The sequence below is a fragment of the Myotis lucifugus genome, unplaced genomic scaffold, assembly GCF_000147115.1.
Source record: "Myotis lucifugus unplaced genomic scaffold, Myoluc2.0 scaffold_5, whole genome shotgun sequence".
Lineage (NCBI taxonomy): Eukaryota > Metazoa > Chordata > Mammalia > Chiroptera > Vespertilionidae > Myotis > Myotis lucifugus.
The window spans coordinates 10,436,035-10,459,686 of NW_005871053.1; the positions used below are offsets into that span (position 1 = coordinate 10,436,035).

Sequence of the window (23,652 nt, forward strand, 5' to 3'; positions counted from 1 at the left end):
GCTTCCTCTGGGGTGAATAAGGTCACACTTAAAAGTTATCATTACTGCCCTGGCCTCAGCCCTCTTTTACTTACCTTCCTCTGCTTGAGTGTTCCAGGTGAGGTCACTGGGCCCAGAATCTTCTAAAATCTGTCCAAAGACCTCTTAGCTAGAGATGTGAGGGGAGCATGAGCTCTGAGAGAAGAGGGAGGGAATGGGTGGAGAGGGGAAGGGCAAGGATGCTTCAGACTCTCTCTGCCTTTGCCCCAGCTGGGCCTGGGTGGAGGAAGAAGGAGCGCTCACACCCCTGGACACCTGCCTGCCTGTGTGTGTGCCAGGCCTGAGCTGGAGGGGGCCCCTCTGGGGACACCCAGTCTGACCTCGGAGTCCCTCCAGCCCCTGAACCACAGAATAGAGGAAATCATCTCAGAATCCTAACTTCAGAGGAATCTCATACATTACCCAGTGCAACATCCATCTGATATTTATATTTCTCCTTTTCACCTTTGTTCTACGAGAAGGAAATTGGTGACAAATCTCAGTTTGGCCTCGATGTGATAGAGTCATATAAATAAGTATCCTATCTAATAATAGACAAACATGGTAATTAACCGTACCTTTGCTACGCCTCCCATTGGCTAATCAGCATGATATGCAAATTAACCGCCAACAACGATGATGGGGAGGTCGGGTGGGACAGCGCCATCCCGCCTGCTCTGCCGCCATCTGGGCCTGCTATCTGCGACCCAGGGCGGCGGGCGTCCCGTGTGCGACCCAACCTGGGGCAGCGGGGTAGGACAGCGTGGCTCCTCTGTCACTCCAACTTCCTCATCACAGCTCCCTTGGGGGCCTAAGCCTTTAGTTGGACATCCCCCGAGGCCTCCCTGGCTGCCAGAAGGATGTCTGACTGCAAGCTTAGGCCTCATCCCCCAGGGAGTGGGCCTAAGTTGACAAGTGGACATCCCCCAAGGGGTCCTGGACTGCAAATGGGCGCAGGCCGGGCTGAGGGACCTCCCCCTCCCGAGTGCACAAATTTTTGTGCACCGGGCCTCTAGTAACTACATATAAAACATTTATTTGGACTGACTTCAGGCCAACTTTCTACCCTGTCATTAACCAAATGGAGGAGCTGCTTATGCAAGATTCTGACCTGAGGCTGGAGACCGGATATTCTTCCAGTCGACAAAAGAAAACCCGTCTGACCCCACTCAGCTTGGAAAGCTCTCGCGGCTATTGAACCAATCAAAGGCTGCCAGATGCACTTGAAATCAATCAGAAAGCCTTCCACCCACTCACTAATCAAATTCTGTCCTAAGACTTCCTCTGTTTACTCGACGAACCTCACTCTCCTTTCAAAACACCCCAAGTCTCTGCCAGAAGGAAAGTTATGGTAGCTGACTCCCCTACTCCAAGAGCTAAACACACAGGCTTTAGGCAATTCTAGAGACGTTCTTTGTCTTTTTGACAAAGCACAAACATACTCTTATCCAGATTTGCAATATAAATTTGCATGTTGGGCTACCTCCAACATGATCAGAGGTTGCCAGATTGTGGGATCCAACACACCTCACTTCCAGCAGCCTCTCCACCCAAATGTGCCCCTCCTTAAAACAGGGATGGGGGTGGGGGTGAGGTCCTATGGGTTGTGCCTCTGGGGTGAGTGGGGATTTGGGGGGAAGGGAGCTCTTTTCAGTTTGTGGTCTTTTTTTCTGAGCTGCCTAAAGGTTAACATTCTATAGTTAAAGATTTATTATCTGGGTTCCAAGACTGTTCTTCATGCAACTGACTGTAATGGGAGGAAGTCCACATCTCTGTAAGAAAAGATGTGCAGCCAGGGGAGGTCCGCAGAGAGAAGTCATCTAGGTCTTGTCTAAGAGGACCACCTAAGAAGGTGGAAGAGCCTCTTAAAGGAAAAATGCCAGCTTTCTGGGTGCTGGCTAAGGACAGAGTGACTGCCCAGTTGACTGGAAGTGCACTTTTTTCCCAGCAGCCTCAGGAGCTGCAGGCCTGGCTCGGTGCAGCCGCAACCTCTCCGTGCTCCCTTCCTCTGAGAGCTAGCCTGTCTCTCCCCCATTTATTTACTGTGTCCAGGCAGACACTGATACAAGTCCACTGTGTTCCCCAAATACCAAGAGCATATATTAATCTCTCCAACTGGTCCCAGGAAACTTCCTTTGGATTAAGGTACCCTCCCCAATTCCTATCTTGCCATTCACATTAATGTAGGTGGCTTTTGATAGGAGAAAAAGTGATAGAGTTAGTGTATAAGAAACTAGGGAGGGAAGAGACTAAGAAAAAATGCCAGTGAGTCAAAAAGGGACATTTAATTTGGCCTAGGGCAGGGGTGGGCCAACTTTTTGACTCGAGGGCCACAGTGGGTTCTTAAACTGGACCGGAGGGCCGGAACAAAAGCATGGATGGAGTGTTTGTGTGAACTAATATAAATTCAAAGTAAACATCATTACATAAAAGGGTACGGTCTTTTTTTTTTTAGTTTTATTCATTTCAAACGGGCCGGATCCAGCCCGCGGGCCGTAGTTTGCCCACGGCTGGCCTAGGGCCGAATCCCGAAACTCCTACTGTCCAGCACAGAGGAGCAGCAGCCCGCAACAGTTCCCCTGCCTCGTGCTAGTTCCTTTCTTGCTATTATGGTCTGCTTATCTTGACACACATCCATCTGGTCCTACCATAAGCCTGGGGGTGCAAATCCCAGCTCCCTAATTCTTACAGAAATCAGGGAGGGAGAGCCAGTGAGCAGAACATATAGTCTGATAAGAAGGGTTAGTGGCAGGAACCTGGTTCTTTAAATGCTCTGAGGAGAAACGCTCCACACAGACCAAGGGGTGGTGGGAGCAGGGGCAAAAGGGAAGAAGCAGGAGCCAGCGAGGGGTTTTCCCAGGTGATGCCTGATCTGAATTTTAGAGGAGATTCTGAATTTTGCAAGGCATAGAAAGTGGGGGTGATGTTTGGGTATGATTACCAGATCCTGACCATCCTATCTAATAATAGACAAACATGGTAATTGACTGTACCTTTGCTACGCCTCCCATTGGCTAATCAGCGCGATATGCAAATTAACCACCAACGAATTTGGTAGCTAATTTGCATACTGCAGGCAGGGCGGGACAGCGCAGCCACCAGTGCCTGAGAGCAGCCATCCAGGCCCCGTGTGCAACCTCAGAAGCTGCTTGCCTGCTGCCGTGATTGGATCTGATCCTGGGCCGAAGGCCAGCCCCAGAAGCCCCAGAAGCCTCCCAGAAGCTGGTGATCGGGGGGAGATGGGGGCCCCCTGCCCAGGCCTGACGCCTGGGCCAGAGGCATCAGGTCTGGGCCGGGGGGGCCAAACCGGCAATTGGTGTGAACTACAGAGGAAACACCTTTTCTGACTGCTCATTGGCTAAGCTCCCTGTATGCCACTGGTAATATTCTTAGTAACTTGGGTAATAAGAATCCAAAAAGGTGATCTAGGTTTTTTCACCACACTCCTGGTGAAAAAAACGAAGGTCCGCTGCTGGAGGGCTAAGAAATGTCATATCCTGCCCTAGCCAGTTTGGCTCAGTGGATAATGCCTTGGCCTGCGGATGGCTGGGTCTGGGTTCAATTCTGACCAAGGGCATGTACCTAGGTTGCAGGCTCCTCCCTGGCTGGGGCCCAGGTCAGGGCTCATGCAGGAGGCAACCAATCAAAGTGTTCCTCTCACTTTGATGTTTCTCTCTGTCTATCCCTTTCTCTTCCACATTCTCTAAAAATCGATGGAAACATATCCTCAGGTGAGGATAAAAAAAATAATAAAGAAATTATTATTATATGAAAGACACATCTTGAAAATGCCTAAAGAAAGTTGTCATTTTTTCATGGTGAAGGGACTGGAGTCCGTGTTGATGAAAAAACCTTGCTGGCTGCAGTGACTGGCAGTGGCTGCAGCAGTGGGTGATGGGGCTGGTGCCTTCCCCTGATCAGCCCGGTCGCCTCCCAAAAAGGGAGGCCAGACTTCGGCTTAGGCCCGCTCCCCAAGGGGAGCAGGGAGTGGGCCTAGGCCATCACTAGGACATCCCTTGAGGGCTCCCAGTATGTGAGAGGGGGCAGGCTGGGCTGAGGGACACCACCCCCAGTGCATGAATTTTGTGCACCGGGCCCCTTGTCTATATATATAAAAGGCTAATATGCAAAGTGTCCCTGCGGGAGTTCAACCAGGAGACGGGGAGTTCTATCGCTCACTATGATGTGCACTGACCACCAGGGGGCTGCATGGAATGAAGGAAGGCCCCAGCCGGCAGCTGGCAGCCGAAGAAGGGAGACCCCGGCTGGCAGTGGAAGGCCCCGATCAGCCCTGATCACTGGCCAGGCCTAGGGACCCTACACAGGCATGAATTTCATGCACTGGGCCTCTAGTCTTACAATAAATAAAAAAATAAAAGAAACTCAGCAAATTAAAATTCTTCAACCTGATGAAAATCATGTATGACATATTTAACAATAGCATATTGAATGCTTTTTCTCTATGATAGTCAATGAACTAGAAATGTTCACCCACACTAATTTACTGGATTGTAACATTTTGAAATGTATCAAAAATATGAGTATTTGACGAATAAAGAAATGGATAGATAGAAAAGTGATAAAGCAAATTTAAGAAATTATTAATTATTGACTCCAGGTGGTAGGTGTGTGCATGTTCACTCTGTAATTCTTCCAACTTTTCTGTATGTTTGAAAATGTTCATAAAAAGATATTGGGGAACCGGTATGCAAAGTCCTACATTAGAGAGACCTATTTAACTTTAACTCTGTGTTTTCCAAACTCCTTTTTCCACCAAGCAAAATTTTTAAAAACCCTAAGGAAAATGTAATCAGCCCTGCAGAAATGCTCTGGAAAACATTTCCTACTTAGATTTATTCTACACCCATTTTAATTTTTTAAACAAGAATGATGTGCCACATCCATTGCTGCATAACGAACCACCTCAAAATACAGTGGCTTAAAAGAACAACCATTTATTATTTCTCATTGTCTCTCTTCAGGTGGCCTTCAGGTGGTTTTGTCTAGATTTCCGCAACAGCATAATGGCCAGACTCCAAGAGGAGGAAACAGAGCTGTAAATTCTCTTAAGGCGTGGGAAGATTCTCAGAATGTCACTTCTACATTCCACTGGTTAAAGGAAGCCAACAGCCCAGCCCAGATTCAAGCAAAGAGGAAACAGACTTCATTCACCTCCTGGTATGAGGAGCCGCCTGGAGAGAAGGGGAAGTGATGGGGGTCATCTTTGGAGATGATCACAGAGGACATTTGGTGCCAAACTTTCCATTGAAAGCACAAGTTGTCTGCCTTATTAAAGATGTTTAAAATTTACAAATGAATGAGTTGCTGTTTATCTTGCAAAAGCAAGCTTTGATTTTTAGATTAGAGCTTTGTTTGTTAGGTAGCAAACTGCAAAGTGCACTGAAGCATTGATTTGAGGTGGAAAGTGTCCTGTACTTGAGAGTCAGAAGACCTAGGTGTCTATTTTGACTGCGGTTTTTCCAGCTGGGGAACGTGGGCGAACACTTAACCTCTCATAACCTAAGTTCCCTTGTCTGTAAGGTGGTGTTATTTAACTCACAGAATTTTATTTCCGGCTAAAAAGAGACAGAGTTCTTTCGTGGTTCCCAGAGAGCAGGTCTCAGGGAACTGGAACCGGAACCAGAGCAGTTCTGAGGAATCCTCAGCAGGATCTGAGTCTTCACTCCCCCGCTCCACTGTGCATGTGTGCTTCCCGTCATTAATGACTAGTTCTTCCTCTCTACCATCAGTATTTCCTCTTTACCACATAGTTCTTGATTTTTCATCCTCTCAGCCTGCCATGAAGTATCATGGTCAAACCTCATAGTCAAGTCGAGGCATTGGCAAACGTGGTCCTGTGAGCCAAAGGTGGCCTGCCACTGCTTTTATAAATACAGCTTTATTGGAACACAGCCAGACTCATGCATTCACTATTGTCTGTGGCCTCTTTTAGCTACAAAGGCAGTGTTGAGTGGTTACAACAGAAACAGTGTGGTTCACAAAACCAATATGGCTTTTTATTTTTATTTATTTTTTTAAAATATGTTTTTATTGATTTCAGAGAGGGAGAAGGAGAGAGAGCTAGAAACATCAATGATCAGAGAGAATCATAGATTGGTTGTCTCCTGCATGCCCCCTACTGGGGATGGAGCCCACAACACAGGCACCACGTGCCCTTGACGGGAATCGAACCTGGGACCCTTCAGTCTGCAGTCCAACGCTCTGTCCACTGAACCAAGCCAGCTAGGGCCCAATATGTCTTTTTAGAGACAGTTTCCTGATCCCTGGTCTAGATTCATGGCTCCTGTCTCTAGGCATTTGTTTAGCTTCTGCTCTCACTACCTCATTCTTCAAGTATTTCCCAGTCCAAGTTCCTAGAAGAGAGAGAACCAAATTCCTCTGAAATCCTTATTCCTCAGTCTGGAATGAAATTGAAGGACATCTTCTTTTCATGCCAGGCCACCTCCCCAGCTATGGTGAGGCTGTATACAGGTGACATGTTCTCTCCCACGTGATTCAGTCCATTGTGGCAGAGATGTAGGTAACATGGAGTCAGTAAAAGCACAGCTGCCTCAGAGGGGTGAGAGCATAGTGGGCACTGGTACAACTGAAAATGGAGTTAAATGAGCTAATACATGTAAAAATTACATGGTAATGTACTGGAGCCATATATTTATAAAGTGTCCAAAGTACTTTCCAATTAAGATCAATCTGAAATGAAATACATGCCCCTGAGGTTAAATATATAAATCAGTGACAAAATAGGATCTATAATAATGAAAGCATAATATGCTAATTAGACCTGACGTCCTTCCGGACCACCTTCCAGATGAAGCCAGGGCTGCAGCCAAGGGATCGAGGCACCACCACGGCTGTGAGGGAGGGATCAAGGCAGCTACTACAGCTGCAAAGGCTTACTCTTGCACAAATTTCGTGCATCAGGCCTCTAGTGTAACATTAGAACTCAATTCATTCACAATACTTTAGCTCTAAGGAATAATAGGACATATATTATGGTGTTATTACATGAGATACCACTAACATTTCCCAGAAGACAAAAAGTAGGTGAAAAAAAAAATAAATGAAAGGAGAAATTAAGATCGGATGAGCATTGGCACTAGTTAGATGTGAATGATCTTTCTTATTTAGAAAATAAAAACTTCAGCAATGTGTTCATTACTAATTATGTACTTTCTTGAGGACAAGGAACTAGTAACATAGAGTTTTGTAATAACCAGCACTTTAAATAGGTTATTCTTCCAAGCTTTTCCAACTGGAACTGTGCCTGCTGGGGTTGCTCACATTTAAGGCTGCCTTTCACACCACAGAGCATGGCTCCAGTTAAGATCCCATGTGGAGGAGACCACGCCAGGTTTGCAAGGCGTCTAATCCTTCTAGGAATGCAAAAGGTATGGCACTCAGAGTACACTTTAGAGAGAAATCTGACAGCGTTTTCAATAAAGAAACTTTACAAAATTTTCCATGGGAAAGAAACTTAGAACCATGCCTACACGTACTAGCCTAAACGAATTGATAACACAGACAAATAAATTCCAAAATAACTTTTATTACTATATAAAACCGAGTCAAGAAAAAAATAGGTGCATATTTTTTTCTACAAAATTTTAAAATACTCAGGCTATTTAATATTTTCCCATAAATGTGTTGAGATAGAAAGACAAATTCACACACACAGATATTTTTCCAGGTACCTTATAGGAATAAAGAGTAATAGTTTTCTTTCTTCTCCACTTTCCTATGTGTAGCTCTAAGACATAGCAGTTACAGTTTTCTGTTGTAAACCTGCAAAAAGGGCTTTCCAAGAGAAAAATTCTATCATGTTGCAATAAAACTAGCAGAAAGCTCTACTTCATCTTTGAGCTTTTAGATTTGGCAGCTGTGGTCAACCAGTAGTGCACTGGAATTTCCAACTCGGCTGGGAAAGACCCTAATTAAAAACAAGACACCCTCTTTACTTTGTCCTTTAGAAAACATAGACCACTTGTCAGTATCCCTTAAAAGGTGCAATTGCCTCCTTTGTCATTTGATTGTAAGGCCTGCAATGCTGTTTCTCACCATCACAGCTCAAATGTAACCACACATTTGGAAGGTGGACTCAGTTTGACACAAGGAGCATAAGAAGCTGCACACTTGATAACATTAAATCAAAAAGTATATTCATTTGAGCTTCTCAATAAACCCTTCAAGAGAAAAGGCGTTAGTGTGGATTTAGATGAGTGTTAAAATAAAACTTTCCCCCCTGAAATTAGATTATGGGGTAAACCAAGCCAGATTATCTCTGCAGATGACAGAAGCTATAATTGTTTATGGGGATCTCAGTCACTGTTTTGGAATTGATACCTAAGGCTTTCTTCTCCCCTATTCTTTCTTGTGGGCTTTTAAATGAGATATTCTTGGGGGAGATGCTTTAGGTAGAAAATATTAGCTTTTGAAAGATAAAGGTGCAATTATCTTTAGAATAGGAAGCCCATTAAAAAAAGTCTCAAAGAGGAAGTTTTTCTAGGTATATTTTGCCATGCATTGCTTTCATAAAGGCTGAGAAAGAACGGGAAGAAGCTCCTATAATATCTGTAAGATTACCCTCACATTAGCCAGAAAGAAAGACAAAAGAAAGGGCTGAGATGAGGGGTGCTCAAATAGTTTGCAATGGAGCAGAATGTTCTAGCACCAAACCCATAATTAACTTTTCACTAATTACCTCTTTCTTGGCCTGTGTAAAATGGAATGGCAGTTTCAACTTTTGAGGATCTCACTGACCCTTCCCCTCTAAAACTCCTGGAATTCTGTACCGCTCCATGTAATGAAGTATCCATTTATCACATGTCTGTGTGTGACAATGGAGTTCCTCTTACTTAGCACAAAAATTGTAGCCTGCTCAGCCGATATGAAACTGACACTATTACCAATTTTGGAAACAGAATTACATAAGAAAACAGTGTTTCAGAGAGGGGATTTTGAATGGTTATCCATGAAGCTTAAGGGATGTGGTGGAGTGTATTCAATATTCAATCTATAGAAGTAATTACCAGTTATCCTAAGAGGAAATCCACTAAGCACTAAAAAAGTCAAGTGTATTTGCTGTAAAACTGTAAGGTTTTTATCCTTCTTAAAGTGCTCCAGTTTAACATTGCAGGGAAACCGAAAATCGACCCGCACATGAAAACCATCACTTCAGCATAGACACTGCTCTAGGTTTTAGTTTAAGTCAGCCCCGAGAGGTCTCCATGCATGAAGGTTGTCACCTCTGAGTCGCAATTCACGACTGAGAACGCAAAGCTCAAGGTATCCCCTAAAATTCCAGGCAAGTCTGGAAGGACCCCAGCTGCTGCCCCTAAGAAGGGCAGACCCTGAGGTAAGTCTCTCTCTCCCATCTTCAAACTGAAAACTGTCCAGCAGCTAAGATCGTAAAGAACAAAAATCTCAATTGATTATCTTGAAAGCTACAGGTGTTCTTGCCCAAACTTCCTCTGTCATCAAGACGCAATTTTAAGAACAAAGAGGCATCAAGGTAAACCGTGGCTTGTTGGCCGGGGAAGGGCACCCAGGACCTATTTCCAGGCCCTTTTCCTTGGTTATCTGAGGAATTTTGGCAAAAAGAGCCGGAAGGTAACCATTAACCATGCCACTGCACTCCAGCAACAGAAATTTATTCAGGGGAGGGTCAAAGTAGGTGCAGATTAGTATAAAACAGAAAAAAATGGCATCGTGAAGTGGTGAGACTCATGGACTGAGGAGCCAGACCGGCAGGTTTTGAATCTTGGTTCCACCACTTACGACGTTGGGGCAAGTTACTAACCAGTTCAAGCTTCAGATCTTTCATCTGTAAAATGAAGATAATCATAGTCCCTACCTCATAAGGTTTGTCTGGAGATCGAATGAGCTAATATCTATAAAGTGCTTAGAATAGCGCCTGGCACACAGTAAGTGCCATGCAACTACTTTAAAAAAATAAAATAAAAACAGAAACTGGAGAAAAAGTGCTCTGTGAGGTTTGTAGAGCAGTTGGTGCTGCTTAAGAATTCAGGCACATTCTTGATTTAATTGGGTTTGGAATCTGGATCATAAAATACGCCAAACCCCAGGGAAGCCTTGGGACTAAGTTGAGTTTTGGAAGAACTTCCGGGGCTGCCCTTTATCAGATTTACCAACTGACAGATGCAGTGTGAGCATCTGCGCTCTGCAAGGCACAGGATGCTTTGGCCCTCAACAAGCGGTAACAGAACCACAGTTTATAGCTGCTATCATTTACACTGACCATCTCCTTTCCAATGCAGGTAAGTTCATAGGCCTCGATCAGTACCAACTCTTTCAAGAAATCCTACTTTATGATTAAAACAATATAAACTCTATGGAGCTCAATCATCTTATGGCTAAATAGGAGACGCTAAACTGTAGGGCTAGTTTTTTAAAAGCAAAGTTACACGACTACACCTCTACATCTTACATGGTGGACTTCTGACCACTCTCGTCAAGGGCAACGTTTCTTTTCCTGGCTGCTGCTTCATTGTTTAACTCTGAGTCTGATTTGTCCGTGTTGCCAAAGTTGATTGCCATGGAGCCTTCCACTCCCTCTGGAGTGCCTCCGTTTGGCTGAAGGCGGACAGAAGCTGGTTCTTTAGGACGTTTCCACTGTGGTCTGGTGACTATCCAAAACACGAGGGCCCCAAACACCAGAATCAGAAGGCCCAGGGTATTTGCAAAAACACCTTCTGGTGGGAATGTATCATAGCCAGGTGTTTTCCTACCAAAAAAATAAAAGAGAGAGCGAGAGTCAGTCCACTTACAGACAGAGACAGCAACATGCCAAACAGTTTTGAATTTATCTGCTGAAAATGCACACTGGTACAGCTTCAGTGTCAATTCCCTTAAAGCTTGATAGTAAGGGGAAATTTATACTATCATTCACTCAGTGGAATAGTATGATATTGTTTAAAAAAAACCATTAGTATAAAAATAATAGAGCTTCTGGAGCACCTGTACCACTTAAAAAATGAAAAAAGGATGATACAAAAATGTACATACACCATAACTGCAATCAATAAAAACATGCACATCAAAAATATGGTAAGGGCATGCGTAATTTCAATAGTTGTTTTAAGAGTAGTACAACTTGCCCTAGCCAGTTTGGCTCAGTGGATAGAGCGTCAGCCTGCGGACTGAAGGGTCCCAGGTTCGATTCCGGTCAAGGGCATGTACCTTGGTTGCGGGCACATGCCCAGTAGGGGGTGTTCAGGAGGGAGCTGATCAGTGTTTCTCTCTCATCGGTGTTTCTAACTCTCTATCCCTCTCTCTTCCTCTCTGTAAAAAATCAATAAAAAATATATTTAAAAAAAAGAGTAGTACAACTTATTGGATTTGTGGTCCTTCTTCAAGCATTTAGTAGTATTATATTGTATAATATAATAACCTGTATTTATATACAATGTTATATTGTATTATAAAATAAATGTTTTTAAGAATAAATATTTAAAATTTTTAATGTTTTAGTATTTTTAAAATTTTGTTATATTTGATTACCTTTTCCCAATGAATAAGTATTTTCCATTTATAGCTTAAGTATACAATTAGGGAAACTATGTCACTTACAGGGCAAATATCAGTTTCTCAGTCACTCCCATGAGGGCTGTTACAATCACTGTTCCAAAGATGACAACTCCAGAATGAGCATGTAGGGGCATGAGAAATGTTCGGAGAGAAAGTGGAGCCCAAGGAAGCAGAAAGACGAAAAAACCTAGGAGAAGCTAAACATCAAAAAGTGCAATGGTTATCATTTAATTTTAAGTTTTAACTATAGAAATTTAACATTATTATTTAAAAGCAATCTGTGCAAAATGAGAAAATATTTCATATAGAACTAAGGACATAAAATGAAAAGTAAGTTTTCCCACTCCAGTTCCACTAATCCAAGGTAACATCTAACATCATCTTCTAAAGCAGCGGTTCTCAACCTGTGGGTCGCGACCCCTTTGGGGGTCGAATGACCCTTTCACAGGGGTCGCCTAAGACCATCGGAAAACACATATATAATTACATATTGTTTTGTGATTAATCACTATGCTTTAATTATGTTCAATTTGTAACAATGAAAATACATCCTGCATATCAGATATTTACATTACGATTCATAACAGTAGCAAAATTACAGTTATGAAGTAGCAACAAAAATAATTTTATGGTTGGGGGTCACCACAACATGAGGAACTGTATTAAAGGGTCGCAGCATTAGGAAGGTTGAGAACCACTGTTCTAAAGCATCCTTCCAGAAAATCTCTGTGCCTATATAAACAAACGTGTGCTCTCGCGCATGTGCGTGTGTGCACACGTGCACGCATATTTTTTTGCATATTGTGTTCTTGGATATCTTTTCATAGCAACACATGATTATCTAGTTTATTCTTTATAAAAGCTAATATTCTATTTTGAGGATGTAACATAATTGATTCAGTTCTTTATGCGTGTTCCTGTTTCCAGTTTTTTTGCTATCGATCCATTAACAAGGCTACATGAACATTGCAGGTAAGTAGCAAGGACAAGGACAAGTCAATAAATGGTGCTGGGGAAATAGCTTACCCATATGGAAAAAAAAAAAAGAAGTTGGATCACAACATCACATCATACACTAAGCTAATTCCAGATGAATTAAGTACTTAAATATCAAAGCTAAAACTTTAAGACTCTTGATAGCCAGTGGTTCTCAAACATTAGTGTGCATCTGCGTCACCTGGAGGGCCTGTGAAAGCACATTTTTCTGGGCCCCACCCACAGTTTCTGACCCAGCAGGTCTGGAGTAGAACCTGAGAACCCATTTTGAGTTCAAGGTAGAGAAGGTTTTCATAAACAAGTCACCAAAACAAAACATAATAACCTTAAAAGAAAACATGATTCGTGTTTTATTAAAATTGAGAATTGATTTTAAAAATACTAACGAAAGAGGAAAAGTACAAGCTTCAAATTGGAAGACATATGCAATACATATAAAAGGAATTTGAAACAGAACTACAAATGTTTAAGAAAAGGAAAAAAGAAACTTTTTTTTTTAATGGGCAGAAGACACGAACAGGTGTTTCTTAGAAGAGAAACAAGTAATCGGTGAAATAAACATTAAAACCACAAGAAGACATCATTTTATACCCACTAGCTTACAATAATTAAAGCATTTGAACACAAGAGTAATACTTTTATGTCAACAAAGGAGGTTTAAACCTGGGGGGCGGGGCCATTTGAAGAGGATGCATGTTGACAGGGATGTGCCAAATGGGGACTCTTAGACCCTGCTGGCAGGAACATAATTGGGATCAACCACTTTTGAAAACAATTTAGCATTTTTTTAGGCTCCGTCTATAATTCCACTCCTAAGTATACATCCAGAGAAACCTTTGCATATGAGAGCCAGGAAATGTGTATCTGAATGTCCAATGTCACAGAGAATAATTGAAAATAACCCAAATGTCTAATAGCATGAGAATGAGTAAGTAAACTTGTGGTATAGTTATACAATGCAACACAAAAGTAAAAATGAATGAACTAGAGGAAACAAGATAGTTGAATCAGTACAATGAAAAGAAAGGTTGCAAAAGAATTAAAACATAGTTACATTAGACTACATATATTATGAGACTTTTAAAAGTTAAAGGAAAACTAACCAATATGTTGTTTAGGGATTCACAGTATGTGATAAAATTATAAAGAAAAACAGAGAGTGAGAAAAGAAAAAAAAAACTTCAGGAAAATGGTTACCTTCAGGGGTTGGGATAGGTGGAGAGATGTGGGATCAAGGTGGGTAGGGATTCTATGTTTTCCAAATTAGGTTGATGGTGGAATCATGGAAATCAATTTTATTATGATACACAATTTCAATATACATACAAGAGGTGTTTTGTTGAATCCTCACCTAATGATATTTTACCATAAATTTTTAGAGAGAGTGGAAGGGAGGGGGAGAGACAGAGACAGACTTGGGGGATGGAGCCTGCAACCAAGGTATGTGCCCTTGACCAGAATCAAACCTGTGACCCTTCAGTTTATGGGCCAACAGTCTAACCACTGAACAAACCACCTAGGACCGTGGTCGGCAAACTGCGGCTTGAGAGCCACATGCGGCTCTTTGGCCCCTGAGTGTGGCTGTTCCTAAGCCTTAGGAGTACCCTAATTAAGTTAATAACAATGTACCTACCTATATAATTTAAGTTTAAAAAATTTGGCTCTCAAAAGAAATTTCAATCGTTGTACTGTTGATATTTGGCTCTGTTGACTAATGAGTTTGCCGACCACTGATTAGGACAAGAGTTTGTTATTTTTAAAAAGTGACCCAGAGGCTAGATCTTACAAGTAGAAAAGAAGTCTACACTTGAAATGCTTTATGACCCATAGATATACAGGAGGAAGTGTATTGCTTGTATTGTTTTCCTGCCTGCCTCACCTTCCCTCCTTCCTCAAGGGACACAACCAACTTTGTGAGTGAAGTGCACAGCAGGGTGGCTGCGTAAGTGAGCCACAAGCAGGCTGCAGCTCTCCACCCACAGTGGCAGCGAGGAGAACCTCCACTTAGAACTCTTCTAGTTCAGAAACAGAAACCACTTCCCCTTTTACTCTTAACCTAAGAAATCTGGTAGAAACACATCTCTGTCAAAGCTGTATTTTTATGGCTCGTGTATTTTTTCAACTAAGGATGTGGAGGCAGGAATCTTTGTGAATCGTAATCAGGACAGAGTTGGGCTCCTATCAAAGGTGAAGAAAGCAAGTTTAGAATTGGTTTCTTTCCATTGGGAAAGGAAATGTTTTTTCATTTAATTTCTTCCTGAGCACACCTGGGTGATCTGTTCTGTCACTTTTACGGACAAGCAATGCAAATACTTAAAAACAGCTTTTATGCAATAACAACAAAAATAAAGCTGGAATGTAGTCATTTTTTCCACAATAGGAACAGGAAGCCATTCACCTGGCTCCTGAAGGAACAGCCAGAAGACACCAAGCACGACTCGAGTGCTCACAACTGTGGTGAGGAGATGCCATTTGCTTAATTTAACTTAAAAAGTCATATATGTGTGATTTGTATGTAACATATGCGGCTTCCTTCTGTTTCAAACAAAAGAGCTGCACGTTCAAGTCAAACAAGATATAGTTTAAAAATTAATAATCCCCCAACCGACCCTACCCACCCCCACAGTTATAGCAGTTTGGTATATATTCCCATACCTTTCTTTGAACATCTCTACATACATGCTTTTTTCCTCCCCCCTCCCATTTTCTACACACATTACTCTTCAGTATTGTTTACACTGAAGTGCATACCATGGATTTCACTGCTGATCAGTAGATATAACTACATTCTTTGTAATAGCTGTATAACTGCCAACAATATGGATTTACCACAAATGATTTAACCATTCATTCCTTTATTTGGACATTTATTTTGCTTCCCGCTTCCTGCCTATACAAACAATGCTACACTAAACACCCTTCTTAGAGTTCCTTATACCACGATCGTAGGGAGCGGCTATAGGGTCAAGCCTCAGACTGACCTGTGGCAGAGCCACCTACAAGTCCCAGCTTGGAGGGCAGAGCCCTCCTAGCACAATTAAGCTTGACCTTATGGTCCTCCCTTGTTCCTGGGTAGCTGATGGGCTGTGGGAGGTGCGGCAAGTGCTACCAAAACAAGGCTTGAGTAACAAAACAGATTTGAAACTCACAAGAAGATTGACCACTCACCTTGTCTTGCTTTGTGTGATCTGACTATAAAATAAAGCTTGGCTTACAGGCTGTGTCACTGTTGCCTCATCCAGGCACAGTGATCCTACCTAGCCCCAACTGTATTCTCTTGTCTGTCTTCTTTAATCCTTCACCACCCCTTCTCAGGTTCACCCCTGGCCGTGCTGGACACGGTTCAGACAATATGGTATTTCTGCTCCCCACCAAATGTGCCATTGCTAGGTCAAAGAGTAAGTGCACCATTGCTAATGGAGGGGAACACAGAGAGGACTATAGGAGCTGAGGACAACCCTCAGCCAACAGCCAGCAAGGAACCAGGTATCTAGTCCTACAGCCGCAAGGGAGTGGACTCTGCCAATAACCTGAATTAGCTTGCAAGCTGATTGTACCCCAAAGTCCACCTGTAAGAGCCCAGACCAGCTAACACCTTAATTTTGGCCTTGCGAGACCCAAAGCAGAGAAAACAGACAAGCCAATCTGGACTTCTGATAGACAGAAACTGTGAGGTAATAAATTGGTGTTGTTTTAAGCCACTAAATTTGTGGTAATTTGTTCCGGCAGCAATAGTAAACACTAACACAACTGTTCATGGCTTTTTTTTTGGATCTTCATTTTTCTTTTCTTGGTTTATTTTGCTATTCTTTTTAGTTTCTTAAGTGAATACTTAGTTTATGTATTTTAAGTTTTCTTTCCAAAAAAAAAAAAAAGCATTTAAACCTATATTTCTCTGAGAACCATTTTAGCTAAGACCCATAGATTTTAGAATAAGTATTCTCTTTTTTGCTAATCCCTAAATATTTCTTAATTTTACATATTAAGATATAGAGCAGAGTATAAATTAATTTTTAGAAAAATCATCCAGATTTAAAAGCATAAATTTAATCATGAGAAGGCATATCTGGTATAAAAAGCTGTTTAGCTTTAAAAGCTTACTACTACCACTACTAATACTACTACTACTGCTATACAAGGAATGCTTATGTGTTTAGAAAATTCAGAAAATAAAAAGAAAAATAATGCACATCTTTCCAGATGTTCAAACAATGCCTTGTCATATAACTAACTCAGTAAAGGCATTTATTTAGCTACTGTGCTCAGGAGTACAGAACCCTTTCACAGCGAAGCTACAGAGAGTTTGGGTAGTTTCCACGCCGGTCCTCAGAAATACAGCCCTCCACTGCGAATGCTCCAACACGAGCTGAGTGATCATGGGGACATCCTGGAAACAGAACCAAGTGCCACTGACTGTGTACCCTGTGCGTCCTCAGCCCCTTGAAGGCTATGTCACTAAAGGACTGCGTGAGGTGAGTAGATGCTCCCCACAGTGCGCGGGCTCTAGAATTCTGCGGTGGCGCAAAGGAAGTGGAGCAACGCCAGGCGAACCAACCACTGCAAGCGGGAGAGGCAGCTGAAAAAAGTCCTAAGGAAATGACAGGAGTGAAGAGGTTCCCCAAAGCAACTGTCCCCATGTCAATGTTCCCTGCAGGTGTCATCCCTCCACTTTGAGATGTTCTCCTTGCTTCTTCCTGACCAGGAAGATCATGTTTGCTGTAGGGTTTCCTCTGTGCTCCTCTCCGGTCTGGCACCTTTCCACTCCCCAGTCCCTACCTCTGGGCATGGTAATGCAAACTTAAATAATTAATAGTGTCATATAATTAACTTTAATTAACGTTCAAAAAGCCTTAAGCAGAAAGGTGACAAATAAATGCCTGGTAAGAGGTCCTTTTTTTTGAGAGGTCATACATTCATATATTTTGTAAATTCACTCCAGTTTCTTACTTTTCTATCTACAGAAAACTGAAGTTCACAATGATGTGCCAAATAAGGGAGTTGAATGTATACTGTACTAACTAAAGAAAGGAAGTAAATCAACACAGTTCACAAAGATTTTTCAACCAAGTGGTTAACACCATAAGGACTTTTAAAATTTACCTTTTCTTTAGTGACCCAGAACAGCCCAATCCCTACCACTCTCCATTAACTTATGTTTAAATACAGTGCTGTCCAAAGTATGTATTTTTAGTAAGTGAGGACAGAGGAAAAATAAAATAAACACTGAGTCTTCAAACTCAAAGAATCAACGAGATACAAATTCATCTTTTCATGCATAAAGTTAAACCTAGAAAACAGATGTGATTGAATGTGGAAAAGAAATCTATAGCTCTTGTCTGTGCTAGTTTATTCAGCACATGAAACTTGAAGTCCCAACAACAGCAGTCTAGATGTGATCTGTGGGCAATTTCCCTGTATATACATATGCCCATATTTAGAATCTCACATTCAGGCTCACAGGCTGTGAATACTGCAGGTCCCCAGCCCCCGCAAGGGGAAATACTTATAATGGAAACAAGTGGAACAAGGACTAGTGGGAATGAGAAGATGATTTCCAACAAAATATTAATGTATAGAAAACATCTACAGTATCTGAACTGCTTTACTTTTTACACCTTGTTTATAAACTTACTGAGACACTGACCTGTGACATGAAGAGTATGACAGCTGTCAGTCCAATCCAGCTATGTAGACTGTACATATTGGGGATGTTCAGCGTATTGTGGAAATCAAAGACAGCCACCAGAGAAATAATGGCAAGAATGGCTGCAACGAAGTGTAACCCCGCGTGGATGGATTTCATCAGGAGCTTGCTGCATTTCCAGGTCCATGGCAGTCTGTATACAATGATGGCTACAGGGAGACAAAGGGGGACAGGATGTGGGTGTGTTTTTTTTAAAATCCGCACGATACACAGTTTGACACACTGAACACTCCCTTCCATGGAAGCCTTTCCTCTTGGTTTCTGCTTCTACCCTCTTCCCACCTTTCAACGGTTTTTCTTGGGCTCTTTTGCTGGCTTCTTCTTTACTCCCAACTTGTGAACAAACTTTGGTGCCCCCAGGCTCAGTCCGAGGGCTGTCCTCCTGCTCTTGCTGTGGGTGACCTCATTCACTCTTTCACTGAGATGCCACCTACATGGCAGGGACTCCGGAACTTTAATCTCCAGCCCAAAACTTTCTTCTGACCTCCAGACCCACATCATCCAACAGCCTCTTGACATCCATATAGATGCCTCCTAAATATCTCAGACTTCACACATCCAAAACTAAATTCTTAATCTTGTGACCTGGTTTCTTTCTAGAAATGTTTTCGTTTGATAAGAGAAAGGCAGACTAAGGATGAGAAAAATATGCAAAAAGATTTAAATAAGAAAAAAGAGTATATCCAAGTGGCTAATAAACATAAGAAAGACATAAACTTCATTATTCAACAGAGAAATACAAATTAAAATCAACTGAGAATACCTCTACCACATATCTGAATGATGATACGGAATATTGAAGCGGATATGAAACAATCAAAACTCTCATGTTATGCTGATGGGAGCTTAAATGAGAACAAAGACTATGGAAAATTAGCAGTATCTACTTCAGCTGAACTAAGGCATACCTTAGAATCCAGCAATGCCACTCCTAGGTATACACCCCAAAGAAACATGTTCACCAAAAGACATGCACTAGGATATTATTAGTAGCACTATTTTTAATGGTCCATCCTGGAAACTCCCCAAATGCCCATCAATAGAATGAATAATAAAGTGTGATATATCCATTCACATCACATAATAGAGCAAAGAAAACAAATAATTTATAACCAGAATGTCACCCAACAATATGGATCAATCCCAAGAAACAAGATATGAACAAGTATATCTTGTATGAGTCAATTTATATGAAGTATAAACACAGGTAAGACTCATCTACGCAATAAGGAAAGTCAGGCTAGTGGTTGCCCTTGTGAGGAAGGGTTATAGCAATTGAAAGGGAATACACAGGGGTTTCTGCTAATATTCTCTTTCTCAGTCTGGGTGCTGGCTACATACCTAGATTCATCAAGCTATACATTTACATGTACACTTTTTGGCATATAGATTAAATTTCAACAAAGAAGATTTTTAAAGCAGGTGTGTTTTTTAAGTGTCCTGATTTAAATAGTGGGTTACATGGCCAGCTTGCAACTACTTTTTGTGCTGAAGATTTACCTGCCTCACCCCACCCCTTTAGTCCATGTCAGAGAAAATGTAGAGACCAGGAAATGTATGGCCGGTTGAAAAAGTTTAAAGAATGCTTCCTTGGAAGATGGATCCCACTACATCAGCAGTGTATCATGTAGATTTCCTAATTCTAGCAAGAAAAATAAAAGCCTCCTCCCACCAAAGATATTTATGAATTAAATATATGAAACTTCATAAAATCATAAAAATGTAAGGGATTCCATTTTCAGACAGAAACATGTCTAAACCCAACCCACAAAGACACATGTGAAGTCAGCCTCACGAGGTGTCGTCATTATCATATCAATCAAGCCCCACCCTAGGGGAAGGAATCTCAGATGAGGGAACTTGAAGATCTTGTAGATAATACTCAGAAATGTGTTTGCTTCAAAAGCAAGTTATGAAGAGTAAATCACAAGAGCTTTTTCTCCCCAATTTGAATGATATTACATCAGAAATTTCCAAAATCAAAACTAATCTCTGATGTTGAAATCAGGCGTGATTATCATGACTGAGAGGAGTTACAAGGGTTACTGGGGGGATTCTGGTGCACTTGGAATAGTGTTTCATGATCTGGGTTCATGAGTGTGTTCATGTTATAAAAAGACATCATTTATGATTTAAGTACTTTTCTTCAATAAAAGTTTACCTAAAAAGAGTTATCAAAAAATTCAAAGACAACTGTGTTCCCAGTGAAAACTTTTTAACTCTTCTCAATCCTATAGGCATCCGAGAGAAATGTGTCAAATATTCCATAAAACTGAGATCTACCCCCATTGGGTACTGAAACTTGATTTTTTTTACTTTAAAAAAAATTTTTTTTTCTTGATTTCAGAGAGGAAGGGAGAGGGAGAGAGAGAGAGATAGAAACCTCAATGATGAGAATAGAATCAATCATTGATCGGCTGCCTCCTGCACACCCCCTACTGGGGATCAAGCCCACAACCTGGGCATGTGCCCCGACTGGGAATGGAACTGTGAACACCTGATTTTTAAACCTTATAAACTTGATTTGAAAACATTTGTTTACTCAAACAAATTTGTTACACACTAGCTTTCCTTCTCCAGCAGTAGCACAAATAAAGCATAATTTAATCTTTTATTTATGATTCGGGATAATAAGTAAACATATTGTCCTATTAGTCTAAGAGTCAGCTCTTAAGGGCTCTGCAGGAGGAGAGGTGCTAGCCTCTGATCCAAATGGGCCCAGACAATTACAGATTTTCAGTCCCTGGGGGTCTTGTTTAGAGTTTTTCTCTTCTTTTACATATATATATGTAACTTTACATATATATATATATATATATATATATATATATATATATATATATATATATCAGAGAGGAAGGGAGAGGGAGAGAGAGATAGAAACACCAATGATGAATCATTGATCAACTGCCTCCTGCATGCCCTCTATTGGGGATGGAGCCTGCAAACCAGGCATGTGCCCTGATCTGGAATTGAACCATAACCTCCTGGTTCATAGATTGACGCTCAACCAATGAGCCACACCAGCTGGGCTCTATCTCTTCTTTTAGTTTTTAGCTCAGGTTAGGGTGCACACCCCCATCATCTTCCCTCCTTCCTGCCTTACATTTTATTCCTACCAGCTCTAACTTCTTGCTTATAAATTTTTATGTTGGCAAAAATCTTCACATTTGTTCACTTTGGGTGGTGAGCACATAGCAATCTGTTTATTATTTTCTGTATGGTTTAAAGAATTCATGATAGTTCTAAAGTGTAAAAACACTGTTGTAAGCTTGCAAATCCATAGCCAACTAGTCTCAACGACTACTTAGGCAGCTTGTGGAAATCTGAGGGGCTCTCCTGAGTGAGGCACGGGATTCTCAGCAGCCATCCTGGCTATAGGGAAGCTCTGCTGGATAGTGGAACTTATTTCAAAACGCTGTCTGGATACATGAAGGATAATCGCAAAACAATGCACTTGCATAAGATGTTCATATGCTTTAAAAATGTATAAATAACCCAAATGCGGTGGACTTCAGGAAAAAAGGGCAACCTTAACAAATCAGACCACATTCTTCAGTCTATTCTCAACACTTAGAAAACTGCCTGGAGAGCCGAATTTAAATAGTTCTTGCTTCTTTGGCTTGGCACTTACCTAGACACCATTCCTGAGGTTCAGTGGGAAGGAAGAAAAAGGTCTCATAAGCCCATGAGGAGGGGAACAGCTATTAAATAGTTACTTGTGACTGAAACAAGAGTTTTCTGTTAGAGATCCTAGTTGACAGACCATTTTCCACCAGAAAATGAAGGGAAACATAAACGCATACAGATGTTTGACTTACACTGGGGTTACAGCTCAGCAAAGCCATCCTCAGTTGAAAATATCGTAATGCATCGAACATCATAGCTTAGCCTAACCTACCTTAACCATGTTCAGAACACTTACATTAGCCTATAGTTGGACAAAACCACCTAACACAAAACCTGTTTTATAATAAAGTGATGAATATCTCATGTAATTTATTATGTGTATCACTTTTGCATCATCATAAAGTGAAGAATCCTAAATCAAATCACCACAAGTCGGGGACCACCTGTATATGTGAGAAACACATTTAAAACCTTTAAAAAAAATTATTCATAGTGGGACCTGCTATTGTGATAAATTTAAAAATAAATGAAATGCTCTAGCTGGTTTGGTTCAGTGGATGGAGCGTCGGCCTGCAGACTGAAGGGTCCCGGGTTGGATCCTGGTCAAGGGCACATGCCCGAGTTGCGGGCTTGATCCCCAGTCAGGGGCGTGCAGGAGGCACCGGGAGCTGGCCTAAGCCGTTAGTCGGACCTCTTTAGCACTGCGCTGGCCATCCATGAGCCGACTTCTGGCTGAGCGGTTCTCCCCTTGTGGAAGAGCACTTACCACCAGGGGATAGCTCCTGCGTTGAGCTATCCCTGGTGGTCAGTGCACGTCATAGCGACTGGTCATTCCGCTGTTAGGATCAATTTCCATATTATCCTTTTATTATATAAGATTATGTATAACAGGATATTATAAAAATTAAGTCACAATTTTTTTTTATTATTGATTTTTTACAGAGAGGAAGGGAGAGGGATAGAGAGTTGAGAGAAACATCGATCAGCTGCCTCCTGCACACTCCCTACTGAGTATGTGCCCGCAACCAAAGTACATGCCCTTGACTGGAATTGAACCTGGGACCCCTGAGTCCACAGGCCGATGCTCTATCCACTGAGTCAAACCGGTTAGGGCACAAAATTTTTATTAAAAAGTTTATTACATACCGTTATATTGGCTGGGCTACAAAAATATTCGTTGTGGGCCACATGTGGGCCACGAGTTTGACATGCTTGCTTTAGAGCAGCGGTTCTCAACCTGTGGGTCGCGACCCCTTTGGGGGTCGAATGACCCTTTCACAGGGGTCGCCTAAATACATCCTGCATATCAGATATTTACATTACGATTCATAACAGTAGCAAAAGTATAGTTATGAAGTAGCAATGAAAATAATTTTATGGTTGGGGGTCACCGCAACATGAGGAACTGTATTAGAGGGTCGCGGCATTAGGAAGGGTGAGAACCACTGCTTTAGAGGCTACTATTATCATCACACATAAATGGCTGTAAAGTTGAATTTTATTACTAATAATTTAATGATGGTACAGAAATAATCATTCATTCTTTCAACAACTACTTATTGGCTTACCATATGCCAGTTCTAGGCATCATTCTAGTTGCTGGGGAAACAATAGTGGACAAAATAATCATGTCTAAAACATTTTTATTAGTTATGTCATAAACAGATCCATATGCATTTATTTATAGCAAAAACTGTGTTTTGGGTTTGCCTTGAATTATTTTGTTATACTCTGCAAAA

The 23,652-nt window shown here is 41.6% G+C and overlaps 1 protein-coding gene across 7 annotated transcripts in view; it reads right to left on the minus strand.

The window, feature by feature from the left end:
• Positions 1–23,652, minus strand: part of LOC102432264 (cytochrome b reductase 1) — a 33,575-nt gene that overhangs the window by 5,201 nt on the left and 4,722 nt on the right. For 4 of the 7 annotated variants that reach the window (XM_023744956.1, XM_023744944.1, XM_023744941.1 and 1 more), the window contains exons 2-4: positions 18,224–18,432; positions 11,626–11,780; positions 10,484–10,780 (exon numbers count right to left, since the gene is read on the minus strand). In XM_023744956.1, the coding sequence (XP_023600724.1) occupies positions 10,484–10,780; positions 11,626–11,780; positions 18,224–18,432 (661 nt within the window). Of the gene's footprint in view, positions 1–94; positions 175–6,223; positions 6,393–8,938; positions 10,781–11,625; positions 11,781–18,223; positions 18,433–23,652 lie in introns of those variants that run through there. The other 3 variants (XM_023744949.1, XM_023744953.1, XM_006083145.3) reach the window with 3 other exon arrangements.